The sequence below is a fragment of the Rhodnius prolixus genome, unplaced genomic scaffold, assembly GCF_049639745.1.
Source record: "Rhodnius prolixus isolate KJV_2025 unplaced genomic scaffold, Rpr scaffold_1, whole genome shotgun sequence".
NCBI classification, from domain to species: domain Eukaryota; kingdom Metazoa; phylum Arthropoda; class Insecta; order Hemiptera; family Reduviidae; genus Rhodnius; species Rhodnius prolixus.
This window is the reverse complement of record NW_027411581.1, coordinates 46,628,504-46,649,598: the sequence shown is the minus strand read 5'-3', so window position 1 is coordinate 46,649,598 and position 21,095 is coordinate 46,628,504. Positions and strand designations below refer to the sequence as shown.

At 31.9% G+C, this 21,095-nt stretch overlaps 2 protein-coding genes across 4 annotated transcripts; both read right to left on the bottom strand.

Annotated features, from left to right (window-relative positions):
- Positions 1-1,370: 1,370 nt before the first annotated feature.
- LOC141461044 (uncharacterized) lies at positions 1,371-9,619 on the bottom strand. Its single transcript, XM_074141684.1, has 10 exons — positions 9,466-9,619; positions 9,330-9,385; positions 7,087-7,256; positions 6,484-6,652; positions 6,296-6,403; positions 6,109-6,193; positions 5,904-6,034; positions 4,501-4,727; positions 2,225-2,414; positions 1,371-1,772 (listed from the first exon to the last, which is right to left on the bottom strand). The coding sequence occupies exons 1-10, from the start codon at positions 9,535-9,537 to the stop codon at positions 1,415-1,417; spliced, it is 1,566 nt and encodes a 521-aa protein (XP_073997785.1). The 5' UTR covers positions 9,538-9,619; the 3' UTR covers positions 1,371-1,414.
- A 7-nt stretch (positions 9,620-9,626) lies between these two features.
- On the bottom strand, positions 9,627-21,088 carry LOC141461053 (odorant receptor 13a-like). Of its 3 annotated transcripts, none has more exons than XM_074141718.1 (11): positions 20,766-21,088; positions 19,741-19,849; positions 18,600-18,681; positions 18,306-18,419; positions 16,809-16,948; positions 15,055-15,305; positions 14,096-14,259; positions 12,935-13,034; positions 12,757-12,861; positions 11,785-11,940; positions 9,627-11,071 (listed from the first exon to the last, which is right to left on the bottom strand). In XM_074141718.1, exons 1-11 carry the CDS (start codon positions 20,808-20,810, stop codon positions 11,018-11,020), a joined length of 1,320 nt encoding a protein of 439 aa, XP_073997819.1. In that variant the 5' UTR covers positions 20,811-21,088; the 3' UTR covers positions 9,627-11,017. The 3 variants fall into 3 exon arrangements, with proteins under 3 accessions (XP_073997819.1, XP_073997828.1, XP_073997834.1); XM_074141727.1 differs by having other exon boundaries at positions 16,836-16,948; XM_074141733.1 differs by lacking the exon at positions 12,757-12,861 and having other exon boundaries at positions 9,629-11,071; positions 20,766-21,085.
- Between the last annotated feature and the right edge of the window lie 7 nt (positions 21,089-21,095).

The following is a 21,095-nucleotide window of genomic DNA, read 5'->3' as shown; positions in this document are numbered from 1 at the left end:
ATTACTTAAATTATATCAATGAAGTATTAATGAAATGTTGGGAACTGCTGATTTGTGTACCTTTTGGCGTTTAATCAACCCTTATACTTAACTTTTAAAACTGTAAGTTTTTGTTATTAGTTATTATTATTATTAATATTATTAACATCTGCTCAAAAATAAACCATTCGTCTTCAATTCATACAATATTCAGAACCTCATTCCACCAGCAACTTCTGCATTTAGCCAATATTTCTTGAGCTCTTGGAAATGGAAATCTTCTGCATAATGTAATATGTCTTCTAGGTCAGGGGTATTTGACTTTTATTGTTTTGTGATGTAACCCCGAATCAAAAAATAAATAATAAATAAAAATCTGGTTTGCTCAAACTGTCAAGAATAAGGGATATACTTCCGTGGATACACCAGGGATGATATTGTAGTACCGAAAGATTGTTATTTAGTTAAATGGTAGATTTCCTAGGTCGAAGAGGGCTGTCAGTCCTTCAGGGAACTTGGCTCCTTTGCAGGCTGCTATCATAACAATTTGAACAACACTCTACTAACGATTCCAACACTCACAGAACGGGTACTTGTAGAATTTGATGAATTCGCAATTGTTGATATAGCGAACCCACACGCTAATTGTAGCTCATCATCAATTCCTGCTTACTTATCTTCAATTTATGAGAATGGATTTAGCTACATAGCGTTTCCTGTACAAATCTATCTAAAGATGAATAATGTAAGCAATAATGGAATCCAAAAGATAGTGTTGTCTCTAATAAAAGTAAATGAATAGAAGAGACCCTTCTCTGACAGACTCTAGGCTTCAATGATTAAATATTGTCTTAAAGTAACATAAAATAATTAAATAATATATCATTAAAAAAATCATTACTCGATAATCAATGAATGATGTTCAACAGTTTGGGCGATACAGTGTTCTAAACATTTCTTAAGGAGTTCTTGTTTAGAGTAAATTTGACCAAGATAACGTTGTTTCTCAATCAAATTCTTATACAACGTTTAAACGCAATCCCAGTGATACGTAATTGTAGACTGCTTGTAGACAAGATGCCACAATACTGCTTGTTAGTTCAGTCTAAAAGGTTTCAAGAAATTTGTAATAATAGATACCAGTTACCAGAGTTAAGTGGTTTGTACTGGCATCTAAGATATTGGTTTGGACAACTTAGAACCTAGGCGTCTGTTAAAGAGAGAGTTCTTATCCAAGAGAATAACTATCTGATTGCAAAGACTCTCCTCTTTAGTACATCTACTATGCTGAGAGCTTAAGACGTGCTAAAACTGCTTAAAAATAGTTGTCATTTAGCTGAAGTGCATTCATTCATTGAATAAATAAATACAATTTGAAATAAATTGATTGAAGAGTTATATTTCAACACAGCTATTACTTTTTGTAATATGAACATTAGATGCTCTCAGTAGAGGATGTGATATCGCTGAACCCGTCGCTGTCAGTTTCACTGAAAGTTAGTTTGTCACCACTTTCATCTTTGTCAATTAAATCATCTCTAATTATTTCATTTTCACCAATTATCTCTTCCACTTTTTGATCACGTTCAGAAGTAAGACTTTCCTCTATTTCAGAATCTTTCTCCTCTGATTCCTTAAATTTATTTTTCATTCTCTCTACAAAATCCTCTTCCATTGGTGAACCTTGATAATTCATACTTTCTCCAAATTCGGATGTTGTATCATTTTTCGCTTTATTTTTAGCTCTTGAATAAGCATTGGAAGCTGCGTGTAAGTCATCATTGGGGAAAATCCTAAAAATTAAGAATGTTTATGAACACCCATGGGATAGAAGGTTGCAGTAAGGGATATGCGAAGTAAAATTGACGCCAGAGCAAACTAATAAATGGTCGCCGCTATTGGCTTCTTATAAAAGATTGATTCTCTAAGTGCTGGATGGACTAGGAGAAAAACTGGAAATTTTCCAATGAACTTTGCTGGAAAAATTCAACTACACATTGTCAATCGGCGGTCTGGGTTTTTTCCGGGATTCTGCTCTTGCACTAAACCATAATTGTTAAATGTAGCAACATTAACATAATCATATAATTGCAAAATCTTATAATAGCAATAGATTGAAATTATAAATAAATACCTTAATACCTTATAAATTGCAATTACGAATCACAATTACGGCTCCTTGACCGCTTTTCCAACTTCTGCTTAATATTCGAAGAAAATCAACAATTTAGCTGATAATTATTACCTTAACATCATAGCAACTTTGCATGCTACACAATGGGTGACTAAAGAATTTTGAATAAAATCGGTTTTGATGAATCTATTTTTATGTGCTTTATATTCTGGACCAAAATATATCTCGGATGTTGGCACAAGTCCGCCATCTGCTAATGACATTTTTGGATTGTGGAATATCTGAAACGGTCTCAGCTTATCTGTAGAAACAAAATAAATTAGGTTTAAATACTTTCCTTAGTTATTTTTAAAGTTCAGTCTTTTGTAATTTGAAATTTATAAGGAGAGCTGCCATTAATATTTACAATACGCATAACATAAGAAGTAATTTTGATAGAAGGTTGCAGTAAGGGACATGAAGAGCAAAATTGACGCCAGAGTAAACTAATAAATGGTCACCGCTGGCTTCTCATAAAAGATTGATAAAATTGATTCTCAAAATGCTAGATGGACTAGGAGAGAAGCTGGGAATTTCCCAATGGGCATTGCTGGAAAAATTCAACTACACATTGTCGGTCGGCGGTCTGGGGTTTTCCTTTTTGCTTCTTTTACTCGAAAGTGAGGGTTATCGCGATCATGTCTAGTTATTGATATCTAGTTTCCACTGGAAATACACTGTCAGTGGACTTAAAAAAAGGAAACTTTTGTTAGAAAATTTAAATTGCTTTTATACAATTGGCTTTAAAAGGGAAAATTAGGAAAAGCTAAATCGTTATATTTTGTTGGCCCATCTTCATGCTCATGGCATTAACTTAGCGATGAAATTTCTTTAAATGAAATTAAAAATAAAATAATTCTTTTATGTATATTTTCCTTTAGACTTTCACGAAAATGGTTCTAAGAATATTTTACGATTGTAAGTTTTACAACTTTTATTTTAAATATTTTTTTAAGTAAAATTAGATGTAGGCCACTCCTGGGAGAGTAGTATGGTTAGCTTTACTTTTATTCATCTGCTTAATATTCATTAATGAAGCTAAATGAGTTGCCAACATACCTAGTTTCAGGTAATTGAAGTGCCCGAAAATATTAGTTTTCTTGTTATGATTACATTTTTTTTCACGATTTTCTCATAAACCTACCTAATTAAACTAATACTCTACACTAGCTACATAAGTAACATGAGCTACATGATTTTTCTTTTATGAAAAAGAATTTACTTTTTTTGTTTTGTTTTATGGATAATGTTTTATTTATACTATGAAAAATCCCAGATTTTTGGGGGGAGGGGGTTCTCTCCAAAAATAAAGTATCTTTGTATCCTACGGGTCCATGGACACAGCCGAAGAGCTAATGGCCCCCAGTATAACATCTATGGGTTTACTGCCGGCCTATCGTAGCTAAATTACGTATCTTTAGCCAGATTTTTTTCCCCCAGAAAAATGTTCCTATGACCAAATTTTAGTGCTTTTTGAAATTTTGCTTTTGAAAGTATTTTCACATAAAAATACTCCCGGCTAATGAAATGTTACTCACGTCACCTTTATCCCATATCTTCCATCTTTTGATTTGCAAGTACATCAAAAAATCTAGCTAAATCACTCAAACGAGATAACTTATTTATCTCTCCTACTTTTTGTCTATAGCTAACCCCCTATATTTAGTGATTTCTATTTCAACGAAAACTCGGTGCTATTAACTAAAATTGACTTATCATTCTATTTTAAACTAAGAAGTACTAAACATTTCAATAGACGCATTAGACCCACTGGATAATATTAACAAATTTTTTCTTTCTTTAACTCCAAATGGTTCCAGAAATTTCACTACTTTTACACTTCCATCAATCAAATCCATTTATAAAATTCGTGTGAAATCCTTCATAGGGTGAGCCGAAGAAATGCGAATTGATCAATGACGGGTTAAATTCACGAAGTTATATTATTTAAAGGTTATAAATTCTGAAAATCCTTTTATTAAGGATCCTGAAAAAACAATCTCAGCAATTGAGATTATTTAAAATCGGGATTAGCACCATCAAGCTTGCTTTATTAAGAAGTGTTTTTGAGTTCTTGCCGCTTTATGTGTGTAGGTTCCATGCCAATACGTTTGTCTATGTATAGTCAGAGTTATCGTTCAGTGCCAATGCAACCAAATGCAGATTACCCAGTAGTAATCTAGACTCTCCGAGGCAAGTGAACTAAACTGTGAAAGCCAAATTACAGAAATCTTTATTGAATAAATAATTATGCGAATGTCGTTAATGTATAAAGGATAAATTTTTGTAATAAGGTTTGGTGGTATAAAAAAATAAGTTATGAGGTTTCAGCAAATTAGGTTACTTACATAAAAAGAAAGAACCGTTCTCTTTCTTCAACAAAGATTTAATTAATTGCTTCACATCATATATGGTATCAGTTGGTTTAAAAATTGATTGCAAGATATATCCTCCATAAAAACAAATTCTGAGAGCAGTTACTTTTTCGTCAAGGAGATCTTCTTCTATTAAAAATGCCTGTCTCCTTAAGCGATTCCGCGTTTTTGATGTCAAAAGTTTTCCTTCATTTCCTAAACTAATCTTGTTATAAATATATTAGATAATGAATTATTGTTATTATTATTTTCAATAACTTCATTGAAATTTACAATTCCAGGTGCGATTGCTCCAACAATTAAATCTGGTCACTAATAAAAAGGAAGATTATATTGCCAATTTTAGTTATAATTTTTTTATTATTTTTGCCGAGTTTTGACCTATGGACTAGGACATCTTCAGGGCTTATGTTTGTAGAGAATAACGGTATTTTTTTTTACACTTTTAACATCAAAGAGAGTATGCCTTCACTTCTGAATGTTTAGGTAATAATATGTTCAGCTTTTCTCTATTAGAATTCTGTGCATTATTCTTTTCCATTGGGGGATAGCGAGAAAGTGTTGAGACTTGAGAGGGAGGAATCATCGAATGAGTCTAGGAAGGAGTTTAGTATACAGAAGTAATGAGTGGATTTATGTGGGCCTTGAAATTCGTAGATGAAGAGGATTTGAAGTAGGAAAGTGATGTCAGCTTGAATTTATTATGTAATATGAATGTATTCTGGGGTAGACCCAGCGACCTGGTATGTTCCAGCATGATAGAAAGTGAATTAGGTTCTAATACCTGCAGCAGACAGCATGATTATGAATTTTACGCTTTATAATTCACACCCAACACTTAATTTGTATTTTTATTAACAGTAAATAATATAGGTATAAGGAACTTTTCTTGTAAACAATTACTGTCAATTGTCTGAGATTTTTTTTTTTTTCACTTTATTTGTATTTTACAACTGCAACAATTGTTGCATCAAGTAAATTTGATCTTACTGGTTCAGTTCTCTTGAAATGACATGGTTAGAGCAATCACCCACTGGTGAAACTCACAATGATTTAATCACAACAGATCTCTAGGCCATTTTCGCTTCAAGCGACGAGGAGGATTGTCGGGATGGTGAGGAGAGGAGAGTTGTTGGACAAGAGGATTAGGATGGAGAGCTAGGAGGCTGTGAAAGTTGCGGTAGCGAGACTTTATTAGGTCAGTGGTCTGAGATTAAACAATATTTTTTAATTAATTCTTAATAACTTTTCAAATTTCAACTACGTATAACGCTCACAAGCAATCTTGAACACTTTGAATGTGTTCGACCTGCTTTTGTTTTTGCTGACCAAATTTTGAAAATATTTGAAACGAAAAAGTATGTAATCCTACTTACCCAACTTTTTCAAACTCTTTCAGTAACATACCAATTTCAATGCAAGATATGTGGAAGAACGATCTTAGAACTTGATGCCTCCTGTTTAATTTTCCAGGCAACTTGAACAATAGTGACCTTTTTGGAGCTATCTAAGTACATGGTTAGGTTTTGTTATTTTATAAAGTTACAGCAAAATCCAATTTAATACAATAATTGAACTCACATAAGGATAATCTTCCAGTTGCGTATAACAAATGACAAATCTTTTTCGGTTACTAAAAATATTTCTTTGTATCTCCGATTCCCCTCTATTTTAAAAGTTTCCAATTTAGATTACAAAATAAGATTGTCCAATTTTATTCGACATTTTTAATATTTTAGAATATATTCTATTCTCGATTTTTACTTACTCTTCGGTCTCACTTCGGTCTCGGTCACTCTTCGGTACGGATTGAGAATCCGTACTTTCATCTGAGTCTTGTGTTTTCATTTTTGGGGAGATGTATCTGTAGAAGAATCTGCAAAATGATTCGTTTATAAATGAATTTATTCCATTTTTAGCAAGGCAATACTCGTAACCTATTTAAATAACTCTTACTTCATGCTAATTTTTTCGCCTTCGAGGACACCTAAATCAGTTAGCTTTGTTGTACTCAATTGATCATAACCAGAGAATTTTACTTCTGTAAAATGCAAACTTGGTTCTACACCTTCTTTATCTATAATTTTATCAGAAGCAAGGGTTTTGAGTACCGCTAGCAATGTATCTGGAAACATAATTTTCATCTCATAACAAAATAATCGGTTTTCTATTTCAAAAGAGAATTGAAGAAATCTGGCCACAAAACGCTAGGAGTCCTTATCGGAAACAATCCTTGGATGGATTTTGTCAATCAAATGTCAACTAATGAATAATAACATTCATGGTTTTTAAAGTTTCTTGTAAGAATTATAGCTTCCAAAATCGTCGATCATAGCGCTGGTTGCTTGAAAAGGATTAATCAATAACCTGATCCAATTCCTGACATTGAAGTAGACAAGACCATTTCTACAAATGGTTTGTTTAAATTTTCAATGGCACATGTGTCCCATCAACAATTTTAATTTTGAGAGCAATTTTATACAATTAAGGGAATGCAACGGACATGCCCTGGAATTAATTGTAGGGAATATTTTATTATGAAAAATAAATTTATTATACCTGTGATTTTAAATAAGCCACCAGCGCTGTAATCATTAAATTGTATTGTTACTGATACCTTTTTCTTAAGATTTACCAACTCTTTTTCAAAAAGATAAATTCGATCGCCATTTGATAATCCACTTTCCGTTATTGTAGCTCCATTTTCAAATCTGATGTTATCCTTTTTTCTGAAATAATTGAAAACATAATATTATTCTTAAATAAGAGTGTTACACTCAACAACTTAATGCCGATTAATCTATGTGCCCGATTATGGCACAGTGGTGATGGGCAGGGTAAAATTAAAATATGAATAAACTTAAGGTATTGTAAATCACTGTTAAAGTGTCGTTTTAAAAAATAGGTAACGGCGAACCCTGTAGACTGGAAAAAAAGGAAATGAAACTGAACTTGTCTACCAGTGCTGCTACCTGTCACTGGATATAATGAATATATATTTATCTAGTGAAGTAAATTACATATATGTATTTCTAATAATTAAAATAAAATGAAATAAAAGGGAAATCCGGCCCTGGATATACATACATATACAGTCCACTGACTCACCTGTGCGTCTCAGCGTCTACTGACCTCTACCTCAATTCTTTTTGCTCAGTCGCGCACGAAAACTGTGCGTCTCAGCGCCTACTGACCTCTACCTCAATTCTTTTTGCTCAGTCGCGCACGAAAACTGTGCGTCTCAGCGTCTACTGACCTCTACCTCAATTCTTTTTGCTCAGTCGCGCACGAAAATCAGAGTCCACTATACATAAATTGAAGCGAACTGCCTTATATATAGTTTCACAACAATAGTATTTATATGTAGCTCTGTTTAAATTTACAACTTTATTTTAGTTAGCAGCACAGAACGTAGAATTAATTATTTTGAACTTAGTTTTCCTTTTTACCAATAATATTAACGGCTAAATTAGCTTCATTTCCATTTCCTTTTTTTAACGAGCCTTATACATGATACAAACGTAATAAGGGCACTAAATCCCTCTTTCAGGAAGTCGTTTGTAACTGAAATAGGGAGATTTTGTTTTCATTAAGACTGGGTTGTACGTGAAATGTTCAACTATTAGAACCAAATTTTAGGACAATGTCTTTACTACCACATAATTGTTGGACCTTCTGTTGTTCTTATCTTTCAAGAACGATCTGTTCTGCCAGACAATTTGTTTAAAGAGTCTTGAAGCGCAGATAAATACGGTACAAATTTTCTTGAAGTGCGGGGTTGCTAATTATTTCATTTTTTAAAATATCAATGTGTGTGTGTGTGTGAGTGAAGCTTTTGAGGGTTACTGGCTGGAGTTTTAAATAATTATATCTGTGTCAAGATTATATTCTATTTGCTGAGGAACGTTGACTTTAGCCTTTTCTGTTTTGTTAGCAGTATTTTCCAACTTTAACTGATCTTACGAAAACTTAGTTGACATACAAACCTGAAGTACCTCTGCATCATAACTTACCATATATCTTCTTCTTGCACTTCTCTCTTCCCAGTGGCGGCTCTTTTTACAACTCCCAGAGTAGGTGGTGATTGAATTTAGCCTCTCCTTGGATACGTTGGAAGTTGATTACTTTTGACTCTTCTATAATGTACACGTCGTCTATAATAGTTGGATGTTACTGCCGAGCGTTTAACATTTTGTGAAAGTACGTGACGGATATACAAATAATCATTTAAAACTCAATAAGCCTACACTTAAATCTCAGTCACATAAAAACAGGGAAAGTAATCGTTGTTGCGAACAACAACTTAATCTAAGCGAGTCTACTAAATTTCTCAATAAACCAGCCGAACAATTAATTATATGTAGCACGTAACGTCAGACCTTCAATTACAAGAGTAAGAATCTCGGCAATAGCCAGAGAATGTCTTTCTGGTTTTGAACATAATAACAGTAATGTAAAAAATTATAAATAAGTAATAGACAAATATAACTAAAAACAGATAAATACCTTAACCCACCTAACAACAGTAATATTAATATTTTCAAGTAATCAGACAACATACACACATCATACACTTATACAACAAATATATTAAAACCCCGTGTTAAATCTGCAAAGTCTAGAAAGGCAAAAAAAAAAAAAAAAAAAATAACCAAAGAAGCTCCTGATGAAGGGCACCATTAGGTCCCAAAACGTACAGTACCAATAAAAAAGTATTGGCAATGAAGAATTTCTCTAGCCATTCCGAACATTTTTTTCTCTTACAACTGTTATCTTTGTTCAATTCTAAGATCAATACTAACCCAAGACAATAACTTTGCGGTCTTAATGCCAGTTTCTTGCAAATTTTCTTAATCAACTGCAAAATTTAAAGAACTAATTTTATAAATCTTTAATCACGATTCTCTATATCTTTCTATTATCTTAATTCAAACTTACAGTTCCAAACGTCGTATCGCTCTTTGGTATGAATTCGATTACTTGATTTTCGAATTCTACTAAAAGATGCATTTTAGTTTTAAAATAGCCTTAGCTCATACGAAAATTTAAAGCTGTAAATGCTTTTCTTCTTAAAACATATTGTTATGGCAACAAAATCTAAGTAACCAATCATGAATTATTAACAAATATTAAATTTCAAAATTTCATGCTGCGATAGTTGTTGACAACGATGAAGTAGACGAGATAAAGAAGATTTGAGAAAACGTTGAATTTGACATTTGACAAGAGGTTTATGATCAGGATAAGGAAAATTCGGGCAAACATTGTGTTTAATATGTTAATTATTATTCACTGCCAATTCCCAACAAGCTATGGTACGTAGCAGTGCGGGTTAGAGACAGGCATTTTTATACAATAATGCAACCCAAGTTTAAAAATAACCTCACGAATACGCATCTGTATAAAAATAAAATTGCTAGAAGTTCCAATGTTTCGTAGCGGAAAGGAATGGAAATATCAATCATCAATGATTCAGCAGATATAATATAGAAATTGAGGCAAGTTTCTAAAAGAACTGCCAGCGTATGTAAAATTTCCTTAAAACGCTAAAAATATTTCAGCTATAATGAATCCAGAAGCGCTACGAAACATTTAAAAATTCGAATAAAAATACAAATATAGAATTAAAAAAGCGGAAAGAGTTCATATTTTCAACATTAAGTTCTCTTATAAACTCATACTGTATACAATCACTCATCACTACGTACTCAGCGTAGTCACATTCAGTTACCACTGCATTATTATTTCAAGAAAGGAATGAATCTACTTATAAGATACCCTATCAAGTAGAAGTCATGGAAAAGAAAGAAGTTGAAGAGGCGGCAGAGGAGCTAATCATTTGAATCTAATAAAACTTGAAAAAATGGGCTAGAATTTCCCCACTAATGGAGGCATTAGAAGTTAACATAGGCTAAGGATAGTAAATGTTATTGTTTTTGTTTTAAGAAAGTCTTAAAAAAAAGAACAAAATTATTGGTGCTTTTCATCAAGAGCGTCTTTAAAACGATTACAAAATTTATAAATATTGTTGGACATATGTGATAGAGTAAAACAATCAAGAAAAATTAAAATAAAATATAGGTAAAGATAACTAAAGAAACAGATAGATTTGTAGAGCAAATTGGAAAATTTAAATTATATATAACAGTTTGCCATCTGACAGATTCATGACCATTCGTTAATACGTTGCGAAATTGGTGCGTTTTGTGAAAAAAAAATTGTTTACATAGATATATTGTATTTAAACTCCTCTGACAAAACTTGAATTTGTTTGAGGTAGTAAACATATAATAATATCTATATAAATCTCTTGAAAAGAATTAAATAAACAAAATTTTTGTAGCATTTAACTGGAAAAAACATGTTCCCTCTGTGATTGCTTTTTTAGATGTTCTAATTTTTATAACATTTAGAATTTAACTTTTTTAAATCAACGCATATGCAACTATTCTCAGGTTAGTTTTAATTAATGTATCAGTACTCATTGGTTTTATTCTCTAATAGCTCTGAGCAAGCTGAAGTATGAGTAAGCTGAGCTGACAACCTGAAAAAGAGAAAAAAAAAATATTCAAAGTTGAACTAATTAAAAAAATATTATTTTTTGTTATAAATGAAAAATTGGGCAAATTTCTTTATTAGGTGAAGAAATACGTTTCTATTTTTGTTTTATCTAACCGTTTTTCAAAAATTAGCTTCTTAGGTAGAATAAAATGTAAAAAAATATTTTCAAAATTTCGGACAAACACATGTTTTATCGATTGTGATATTAGAAGAACAAACACGTGATGATTGAAAATTAATTAACTATAAAACTTGAATATTAAGTCTGGTAAGAACAGTGACTTAAAACCGTACGCTGACCACAACAGATCATATACATATATGCCAATAGATCGGGAGCTGTTCCTGCTAGACATGAAGCTTTTCTATCAAGTTACCCATCCATGGAGAGATGATTTTCACCAAGGTTAACAAAGGCAGTTTTTACCCCGTCCATTAAGGAGAAAGGTAGAACGGGAAAATTGGGGTTGCTTGGAGGAGATTAGCGAAGCCGGCTACTTAGTCGCATCTTTCGTACCGCAGAATATGTTTGGACATTCTGAAAATCTTTATTCTAGCCTAATCAACACATTATTCTTCAAAAAATTTAAAACAGTTTACATAATTTAGGACATTTTATTTATCCGAAATGAAGTAAAAATTAAGCGAAGGACTTTGAATAAAAATAAAAAAAAAAAAATATAAGATAAAGCTCACGTTGCTGTATGTGTCCAAAGAAATTTCCATAAATCCACCAGCACTCATCCTCAATGGTTTATTGCACCTTGCTTGCATTATCAAGATATAATTTTTTACTGTCTTGGAATAATGTGTCCACTTACTGCGATACAGTTCATCTCCTAAATTATTGTTCTACAAATAATAATAATTATTATTTCAATGCTTGCATAAATATTATGAATTCAAATAAATATACATGACCTAGCTTATGGTTTGTCTGAAAAGTTCGCTATTCCTACAGGTAAATATTTATTTAAAAAAATATTGGTAAAATATTTTTTACTAAAAAATAAATAAAACATAAAAATCTACGCTGTTTATTTAGGTTCTATTTTATGAAAATTAATATTATTAAAACAACTTTCTTCTTAAATTATTTAAAAGTACAAGAGGCCAAAAACCAAGGAAACAAAATTATTATGTTTTAAATGTATTTACATTGTTAATAAATTTGAAATAAAATTATTTCTTAATTCAACTTCACACCCAATTGAATTGCTTTTTTTAAAAAAAGTTTATTATGTTTATTAATAATTTTATGCCCTCCTTCTTTGTTAAGAGTAAATTCATTATATCACATCTCTCACTATTCCCGATAACCAGCTGAGATGGTGCTGGCCCCATATTCTTAGTATATAAATAAAATATTATTTTGTGAGAGTCAACACTAAGGATGGCTTCTTTTAAGCCTATTTGTGTTTTCCTACTTAAACACTTGCTGCAGGACTATCGCTCGGCAACGATAACTTTCAAATAAAATAAATGAAAGATAAGATTACTCTGCACATACTAGTAATCAGGATGAATGCATCTTTGGAACAAAGAACCCAAGATGTGATGTACGTTTTTTGTTTGTAAGGAAACCAAAGCAGGTCTTCAATTGCCAGTTACTATGAACGTGCCAAAATTAAAAATATTAATTAAAAATAAAGCAATAAGGCTACTAACCATCTGGTAAATTTGTTCTCCATACCAACAGAAAATAAACGTGTGACACAGTTCTGATGCGAGAAACAGCAGGAAGGTTAGCTTGGAGCTCAGTAAAACACCATCCTACTTACAGTTACAGTTTAACCAAAGGAAGAATGCTGTTATTAATCTAATAGAAATTATTTATTTTACTTACACTGGTAAAAATAAAGCCAGACAAACAGAGCATAAATGTGGCAGCCAATAGTAGAGCAAGTAACATTATATAGTTCAAGGTGTAATGACAGTTAAAATAACTGCAACAAATCGTAAGAAAAATTACAGAAAGTAAGCCATTCAGATGGTGTACTAAATTGATTAATATAACTAAGTTGTTAGGGGTCTTGATAAATATAATTAAAGTAAAAATAAAAATAAAGTTATTTTTATTTCTTTCAGGCTTATTTTTACTAATTGGATGTTGCGAACAGTGGAGACTAGCAAATGTATGGTTTTTAAAAAATTCTCAAATTATATATTTATTAAAATCCAAGGCCTAGACCGGGCCAGGAACCCAGTACCACAATACGTCTTAGCTTTGAGTGCCTCTAACCGTTCGGCTATCGTGACGCCTTAACGAAATTAAAGTAAAAAAGTCAAGTTTTTTACTTCTGAAATATTCCCTTAAATATATTCGTTGTATTATTTTTTAATTTTTAATTATAACGGGATAAGTCTTCCTCTTTTAGTTTCTCTTACTCCTTGTGAAAAAAAGGAATTGCGACCTTCTTGATTTTCAATTTTGAGTTTCCATCGGCATGTTCGTTTTGAGGTCTTTTGAAACCTAAAAAGTGGTTTTTACAAAATGGCCTGAGAGTATGGTGTGCGAGTCTTTGTGCGTGTGAATGTTCCTACCTGGTCATTAATTATACAAAATAAACGGTAAGTTCAAATATATATTTTGAATCGGCTTAGTAATATAATTTAAAATATACAGTAAGAGAAAGATGTATGAATGCTCACTATTTTTATTATTATTATTATTAAAAAGTGATACATTTCAATGTTTTCAATTCTGAAAATGCAACTATCCATCCAAACTTTTGAATTTTATTTTAGTCAGAAACCCTAGGCAAGCAGCACAAAAAAGTTGGTTTTTTGTCATAAAAGAAATTAAATAAGATTAAATAAGCTGTTATCCTGGGTAAAAGACGCTGCCTTCAAACATAACAGTTTGTATGTATGTGGCATTTCGTTTTTTAAATATACAAGTAAGAATCGAAGTTTAACAAAAATTGTTTAATAGATATAAAAGAAAAAAGATTCAATTTTTTTTTCAACATTTTATAATTATAAGAAAGCTGTTCTTATTACTTACTTAAGAAGCAAATGATGATGTTTCACGGATTCTTTCAAACATTCCTCAACACATTTATTGAAATGGTAGTCGTTTTCCATGTTTTTAGGCAATTTGGTGCCATACCGAAATTTGTATAAGAATGAAGCTCGTTGATCAAATTTTTTTAATGTCAAACCTAAAATCTTTAAAATAAATGAAATCACAAATTAAGAAATGAAAACTTCATTTCTTCGCCAAAAAGACTGGTCTCCAAACTACTTTTCTCAACCAATGAATATAAATGTCCTAATTTTTTTTTAGTAGAAGTTCATCACACATTTATTTACTTGTATCTGTAAAATTTATATCAAGTAAACGTGAACATTGAATAAAAAAAATAACATGAATGACATTTGAAGAAGATACCGAATGGTATCACTTTGGAGTTAATGAAATTAATCGCAAAGACACTGGCGTTTCAGTAGTCTAAAGGGAATGATTGGGTAAGGTTAAGCTTGAAAGCTGTTGTACAAGAGGATTGTGTTGATAGGATAAGGAGTTGTGGAACCTTTGATGGCGGAATTTTTATCAGATCGGACACAAACGGTTTGTATAGATCATTAAGTAGAGTTTCATTGGGAACATATTAAGAAAAACTTATATGAAAAAAGTAGGAGTTCAATTAATGAAAAAACAATAACGTACGTCAAAGTCTGATATAATGGTACAATGAATTTGTGTTATCTTTTAGTGATCGTAAACTTAATATTTAGGATTCAGTCAAAATAAAAAACCTAAACCGTGGGCGGAAAGACGGAGTTGTTGTTTTTTATTTTGACCGAATCCTCGCTATTTCAATCCTAAAATAATAATAGTGGTATAATACCTGGCCTCTAGTATACATGCATTAAACAATCGCAGACTAGCCGTCACTAGATATTTCACCAAATTTTAAAATTAAAATATGTTAAATACAAAGATTGAGATTAGAGTTTTACCTCCAATTCGGTGCATAATTCGTGTGAAAAACACAAATAACTGATGTCCACGCCAAGCACAATGCCCGCTGTACCTATAATAATGTAATATTCATCAAAAGCTGCCACTATATTAACCCAGATTCCTTCAGATTGAATTGGTAACCAAAATGCCACAGGTAAAGTTCTTACTATTCCATCACTTCTGTCACTTTCAAAGTAGGTACCAACCATTATATCATATAATGGGCGTGCTACAGTTAAAAATGAACCTAAAAAAATAGCGAATAAATTGAAATTATAATGTTTCTTTGTATAACAAATTTTACAACAAAACTTTTTGATTATGAACGATTTATTTTTGTTTACTGCTCCTCCAAGGTGCTAGGTGAGACCCTCTGTACCAACTCGAGGTGACTAAATAACTAATCCGGGTTCTCTAGGGAAGTCACAAGAAGAACCTGCTGCCAATTCATCCCTTAGATTCAATGTTCGCTCTATATATCAGAAGAAGTTTCTCCCACGAATATTCTTGTAGGGTATATTCTCCTCGTTTACCTGGTAATAATAACCAGGTGGAGAGGAGATAGACAGTTTTGGATAACACCCTCTCTGACTGGTGCAGTCGCCCACTATGCTCTCCAAATGTTTTAAAGATGGCTTCTCTAAATTAAGAGCACCAGGCACTTCCCAAAAATTAATCCGTGAAGTAAAATTGCAGTCAGAGATAACCACTTTCTAGTGCCGACAACAGCAATTCTTTCCCGTATATTCCAATCATGGCACCTCAAATAAGGAATTCCTGTTAACCTCTAAGTTTCTGTAGACAAATACAATAAGAGTGAGAAGGCAGTAATTAGGGATAATACTCCCCATTTTCAAAAATTACTTCTTCCATCGTCCATTGAGAGTATATCTTGCTTTATCATTTGAAAGTATTAGGAAACAGGTAGTTTGGAATAAACTGTTTTCAGAGTTTGATTGAATACTGATAGGGAACTTCTCTCAGAAAAAAGCAAAAAGCTCAAGTTTTGAATTCGTTATAGATGTGTCTCGATTATAGCACCTACTGAAGTAGAATTATGTTTAGCAACTTAGATTAACCTTTTCTGCCTGCCTATTCTTACCTTAATCATAGGTCAAGAAATCTTGCATACAGGGTACATTATTCTGATGTGACGTTGCTTTTATTTGATGATAAAACAAATTTATCCTGATTCACCCATAACCATTACATTACACTACATTTTTTTAAAATCTTCAATTATTATTATTTTTGTTCTTTGCGTCACAAATAACATTTTTTGCAGTCAGAGGACCTCCCAAAACGTGTATTTCTGGTGGAAAATTGATATTGAAAACCGTTCGCGAATAGAAAAAATTGTAACTTTGATCTTAAATATCTCAACAAATATTTGGGATAACAAAACGGGATTAACGTCATTTTTCCCAGTTTTTTATGTAGTTTTCATAACCATTGTCAAAACCAGTGGTCCTTAGGAAATCCTAATTAGGTTTTTGCCCGTAACTCCGCCAAAAATGAAGATACAGCTTCGGGGTTAGAAAATGTGAAAACTAGACTTAAAAAAACATATAGTTTACTTCGTGGGTTTTTTCGAAATTCTGCTTTCCTAAAAAGTTATTAGCGATTGGTGCGTTTTAAATGGATCACCCTGTATAGTTCATATAAGTCCTAATTAAACACTCAGAAACAGATTGTCTTGCAAATTATTGTAAGCACATAAACATTAAAGCACATTAATGTAATTAATTACCAACAAAAAGTATAGCAATTATAAAACCTGTAGCGAGAAAGTTTTTAATTTCTTTTCTATATTTTCTTATTTGTTCTATTTCTTCTGACAATTCATCATCTATTGTGTGCCCGTAATCAAAAAAATTATCACCAATGCATCTGTAAGGCAAATGGTTAAACAAGAGTAAAAACAAATTATATTAATGGGTTAACTAATGCTTTGCGCACTAAACGATATTTGCTTGAACCAAAAATATCCGAAATAATAGTCCTTTCAACCATCCATACTATTGTGTGAATCTTCAACCATTTTATGAGCTTGGTTTCAGAATTGTGCGTAAGACAAATTGATCGTTAAATAGTATTAATAATAAATAATGTACTTCGTATTGAGAAATTATTTCCACTGTTCAATGTTCCGTAAGGCATATGACTCAAACCGTTTATGTAATATACATAATCATTAAGAGACGCACTCAAAAGAATCTGATAATTACGGAGTAATTGAGGCACAGGTTGACATTTTTTGTAGGTACACCTAATTTTTTATGAATCACGATAGAAAAGGAATTTTTGTGGAAAATAATAGAGACGAGAAAGGAATAAAGAGAGGGAAATTTTATATTAGTATGGTCTATTAGTAAATGGCTTTTAGCATTAGGCATGAAAAATGCGTACTATACATATAGAATTCTCTTAAATTTTTGGGTTTGGAAAAGGCACACCATTTTGTTCTCATTAACCAGCATTATAGATTACAGATGTATTTGGGAGCGGTTCCACCAAATAGGGGAAGGAGCGCAGGCAATCCAAAATGCCCATTGTTCCCCGCCCACCCCTCATCTCATGAGAGATACGGGGCTTTAAAACAACAAATCCGGCTAAAAGTTTGCCAGATGCCAATACAATAAACTAACAATACAATACAATACAATAAAGTAGCAACAGGACACTAGGGAGCATGGCAATCGCCCAGTGCACTGAATAAACCTAGAGAGTTCGTTAAGATTGCCAGATGCCACAATCTCCGGTAGGGAATAGCATTGAAAATTATACAAACGTGAATGTCAATCCACATTGCTACTTCGGCTTATTCCTTAAATAAGTCATTCGCTCTGAACTTTAGAGCTAAGGAGATAGATTTGTGATATAACGACTGACAGTTTAATAAAGAGGGTTAAGAAAAGAATGAATATTAGAAAAGAAAAATGAAGTAGTAAAAGATAACTGAGGATGTGCTTCTTTTGTCAGACAACTATCGACACTTTCCTGGTGGTCGCATCATCTTGAGCGACGAAACTAAACTTAGCAACTTCTAGATATCAGCAACATCTTATTTAGACAATCATAGTAAACCAATAGTAATGCTGGAATTTGGTCCGATCCAACCAAAACCAAGAAACAGAACAAAACTAGAATGAACTAGTAATGATTTTCTTCTGCTATTCCTGTAAACAGTTTCCTAATGTTAAAAAAAAAAATTATTGTAAAAAAAAATACAAACTCATTTACTCACTTTAATATAAACTCGATCTTATCCTTGTGGTACCGATGGTTCACAACGCCAAGACATGCGTTAGTGAGCAACACCACAAAATGAGCTGCCTCAAACAAGATACCCAAATCATTCCTGTAGTAAATTTCAAAATTATATCAATAATGTTTTAACAGTTTTTATTTAGGGCAAAAAAAGTTTATTTTTTTATCCCTAAAATTTTGTTTTATCACTAATCCTCTGTTTTTATATTGCTATTAGTCTATTATAACATAAGGTAAATAATCTTAAATAAATAAGAATAAGGGAATTTACTTGCTTATGCAGACAGTATAAACAAGAAATCCAATGTGCATTCCCGTCCAGAGTACATAAAATGTTGAATATAACATGCTGCCTGAAACAAATAGTAATAATAACGTACATAGTGGTTTTAACAATTGTTTCGAGTTAGAATCAGCTGCTTAATTTTCTCTTCCTAGAACGTCTAGGAACAGCTCACTGGAGTGAGTTATCTCAAACGAAAGAACACTGTCAACAAGCTGGCAGTGTACTGACAAAAGTTTCCTATCCAAATATTATCTCTTCAAATATTGCTGACAGTATCCCAGCCAAGTTATTAGGTAGGAGTGAAACGTAACAAAGAGTGATTCAGTGATTTTTTGATACTAAAGAGAAATACACAAGCCAAATTTTCTCACCCCTTTCAGGTGGCCAGGAGAAAAAGGAGGTTAACAGCTTGGAGGATGAATCCGGAACGTAATATGTGAGAGAGATTATTAGCTGGCTTTCAAAAAAGGAGAGCTGAACACACGGTTCTTAAATACTGCAATAATTGGAAGAATTATTTATTTGAATGAATAATTTATGTGTAGGTATATAATTATTCAAGCATACATAAAAAGTAAATAAAAGAATAAATTATTTCTTTGTTTTAGATAATATGAAGTAGAATTCTAACAAATGTATATATGGTTATTTAGTCACACAAGGTAAATTCCGTGGAAAAGAACTTCAATTATTTGGAACTTGCACTACAATCGCCTAATTTGGAAAGAACAATGAAACGTTATCCCTTTTTGGAAGCAATAAGTTCGCTAATATTTTTAAAGGTGTCGCATTTGAATAGATTTTTCTGGCAATTATGCTTAAAATTAGTTATTTTTGAGACTGAAAGGTTTACTTGTCATTAAGGAGTGCTTCTTTCGGAAGAACATCTCACCATCATACCATTTATCAAAATTGGAACGTTTCTTTCTAATTCTGTCATTGCGCTGATTACGCCTAGCAAATCAATTTACCCTTAACACCATCTTCTTATATGAATGAATGAATGAATGAATACATAGGAAAAGATTTTTCAGTTATTATATATTTTTTTTTTAGGATTTCGAAGAAGCTATTTCTATAGCACAAATTGCCTTATATGCTCAGGTGCCTTTTACTGAATACTTACCTCTGAACAAGCCACCCCAAGTCAACAGATAACCGTAACTTGCCTTAAACGCATTATTTACAGATATGACCGCTTGCTCATTCTCATTTCTTTTCTTACTTTCTGCTTCCTAAAAATAAAAAAAAAAAAATATTATGAATTTAATTACAAGTAAAACATAAGTAACAGTAATATTGTAAATCAGCGCACTGTCCCGTGATGAACAGTGTTGTCTGTCCGGAGAACGAGAGAACACTGTCCGGAGATCGGCTGTGAAATGAAAAAAGCTCCGGGCGCCAATAACTCAGATGTTGACTAATAATAATAATAAAATATTGTAAATCAAGTTTCAGGAGCAAAATACGAGTATTAAATACTCGTATTAAGAAAAATAAAAATATATCTATTCTCTTAAGGGACCTGCTTACTCTTTATGTTTAGATAAATAATATTTAGGTACTATCAATCTGACAGTAAAAATTAAATAACAAACTAATGCCGAAAAATCCTCTAAGTGAATAGATTTGCAAAGAAATAATAATAACCCTGGAGATATCCTAAAAATCCTCTAAGTGAATAGATTTTCAAAGAAATAATAATAACCCTGGAGATATCAGTTAATACTAAACAACAGAAGAACTGATCTAATTCCATTATTATATAATTATTATTTATTATCATTTATATTATTCATAAACAAAGAATTTCTAAATGGAAACCCTAAAGCCGTTTGTGCTATAAAGATTAAATAATGACGCTACACCTGATCCAAAACTAAGACATGTCGACTCTAGCGGTGTCGATTATTTTTATTTATTTATTTATTTTTTAGAATTGGCTGAAGAATGTGACACAAAAAAAAAAGTGGACAATCTGGGTTACATTGGCAGGAATTATAATTTTGGATAGAATTAACGCAAGAAGCAACCATTAAAGATGCATTAGTGATAGTTTTATAATTTTTTGTATGAGTTGAGCATCATGTGAATTGGTAAAAGTAAACATAACTTATCTACAAAACTATTTTATAAAAATTCCAATGATACCTTCTTTTTTAAACTAATAACTTTTTTGACGATATTATTAGACATTGTTGGAATGTCGACTATTAATGTGAATCTATCATGTTCTGCTGTAAGATTTTAACTAGTATGCCAGAGCTTAGAAGGCGGGTCTCAATAAATATAGTGTTGTCTAAATACATGGTTTACGCTTTAAAGAGCAGGGAAAAAAAAGTTGGAATATTAAACGAAATCACGCTAACTTTGGCTAGCTAAGGGATACTGTATCGTGTCTTGTTTGATTTTTTTTTTTTTTAAATAAATGAAATAATACAAGTACGACTATCAATTGTTGATAAGAATTTAGTGTTTTTT

Coding starts and splice junctions, on each gene's coding strand:
- LOC141461044 (XM_074141684.1), bottom strand. CDS start 9,537: ATGCATCTTTTAGTAGAATTCGAAAATCAAGTAATCGAATTCATACCA. Junction 6,653..7,086: donor TGGCTTATTTAAAATCACAG/GTATAATAAATT, acceptor TTATGTTTCCAG/ATACATTGCTAGCGGTACTC. Junction 4,728..5,903: donor AAAGAGTTTGAAAAAGTTGG/GTAAGTAGGATT, acceptor TAACAAGATTAG/TTTAGGAAATGAAGGAAAAC.
- LOC141461053 (XM_074141718.1), bottom strand. CDS start 20,810: ATGTCTAATAATATCGTCAAAAAAGTTATTAGTTTAAAAAAGAAG. Junction 15,306..16,808: donor AATTGCTATACTTTTTGTTG/GTAATTAATTAC, acceptor CTATTTTTTTAG/GTTCATTTTTAACTGTAGCA. Junction 12,862..12,934: donor CTGGCTTTATTTTTACCAGT/GTAAGTAAAATA, acceptor AACTGTAAGTAG/GATGGTGTTTTACTGAGCTC.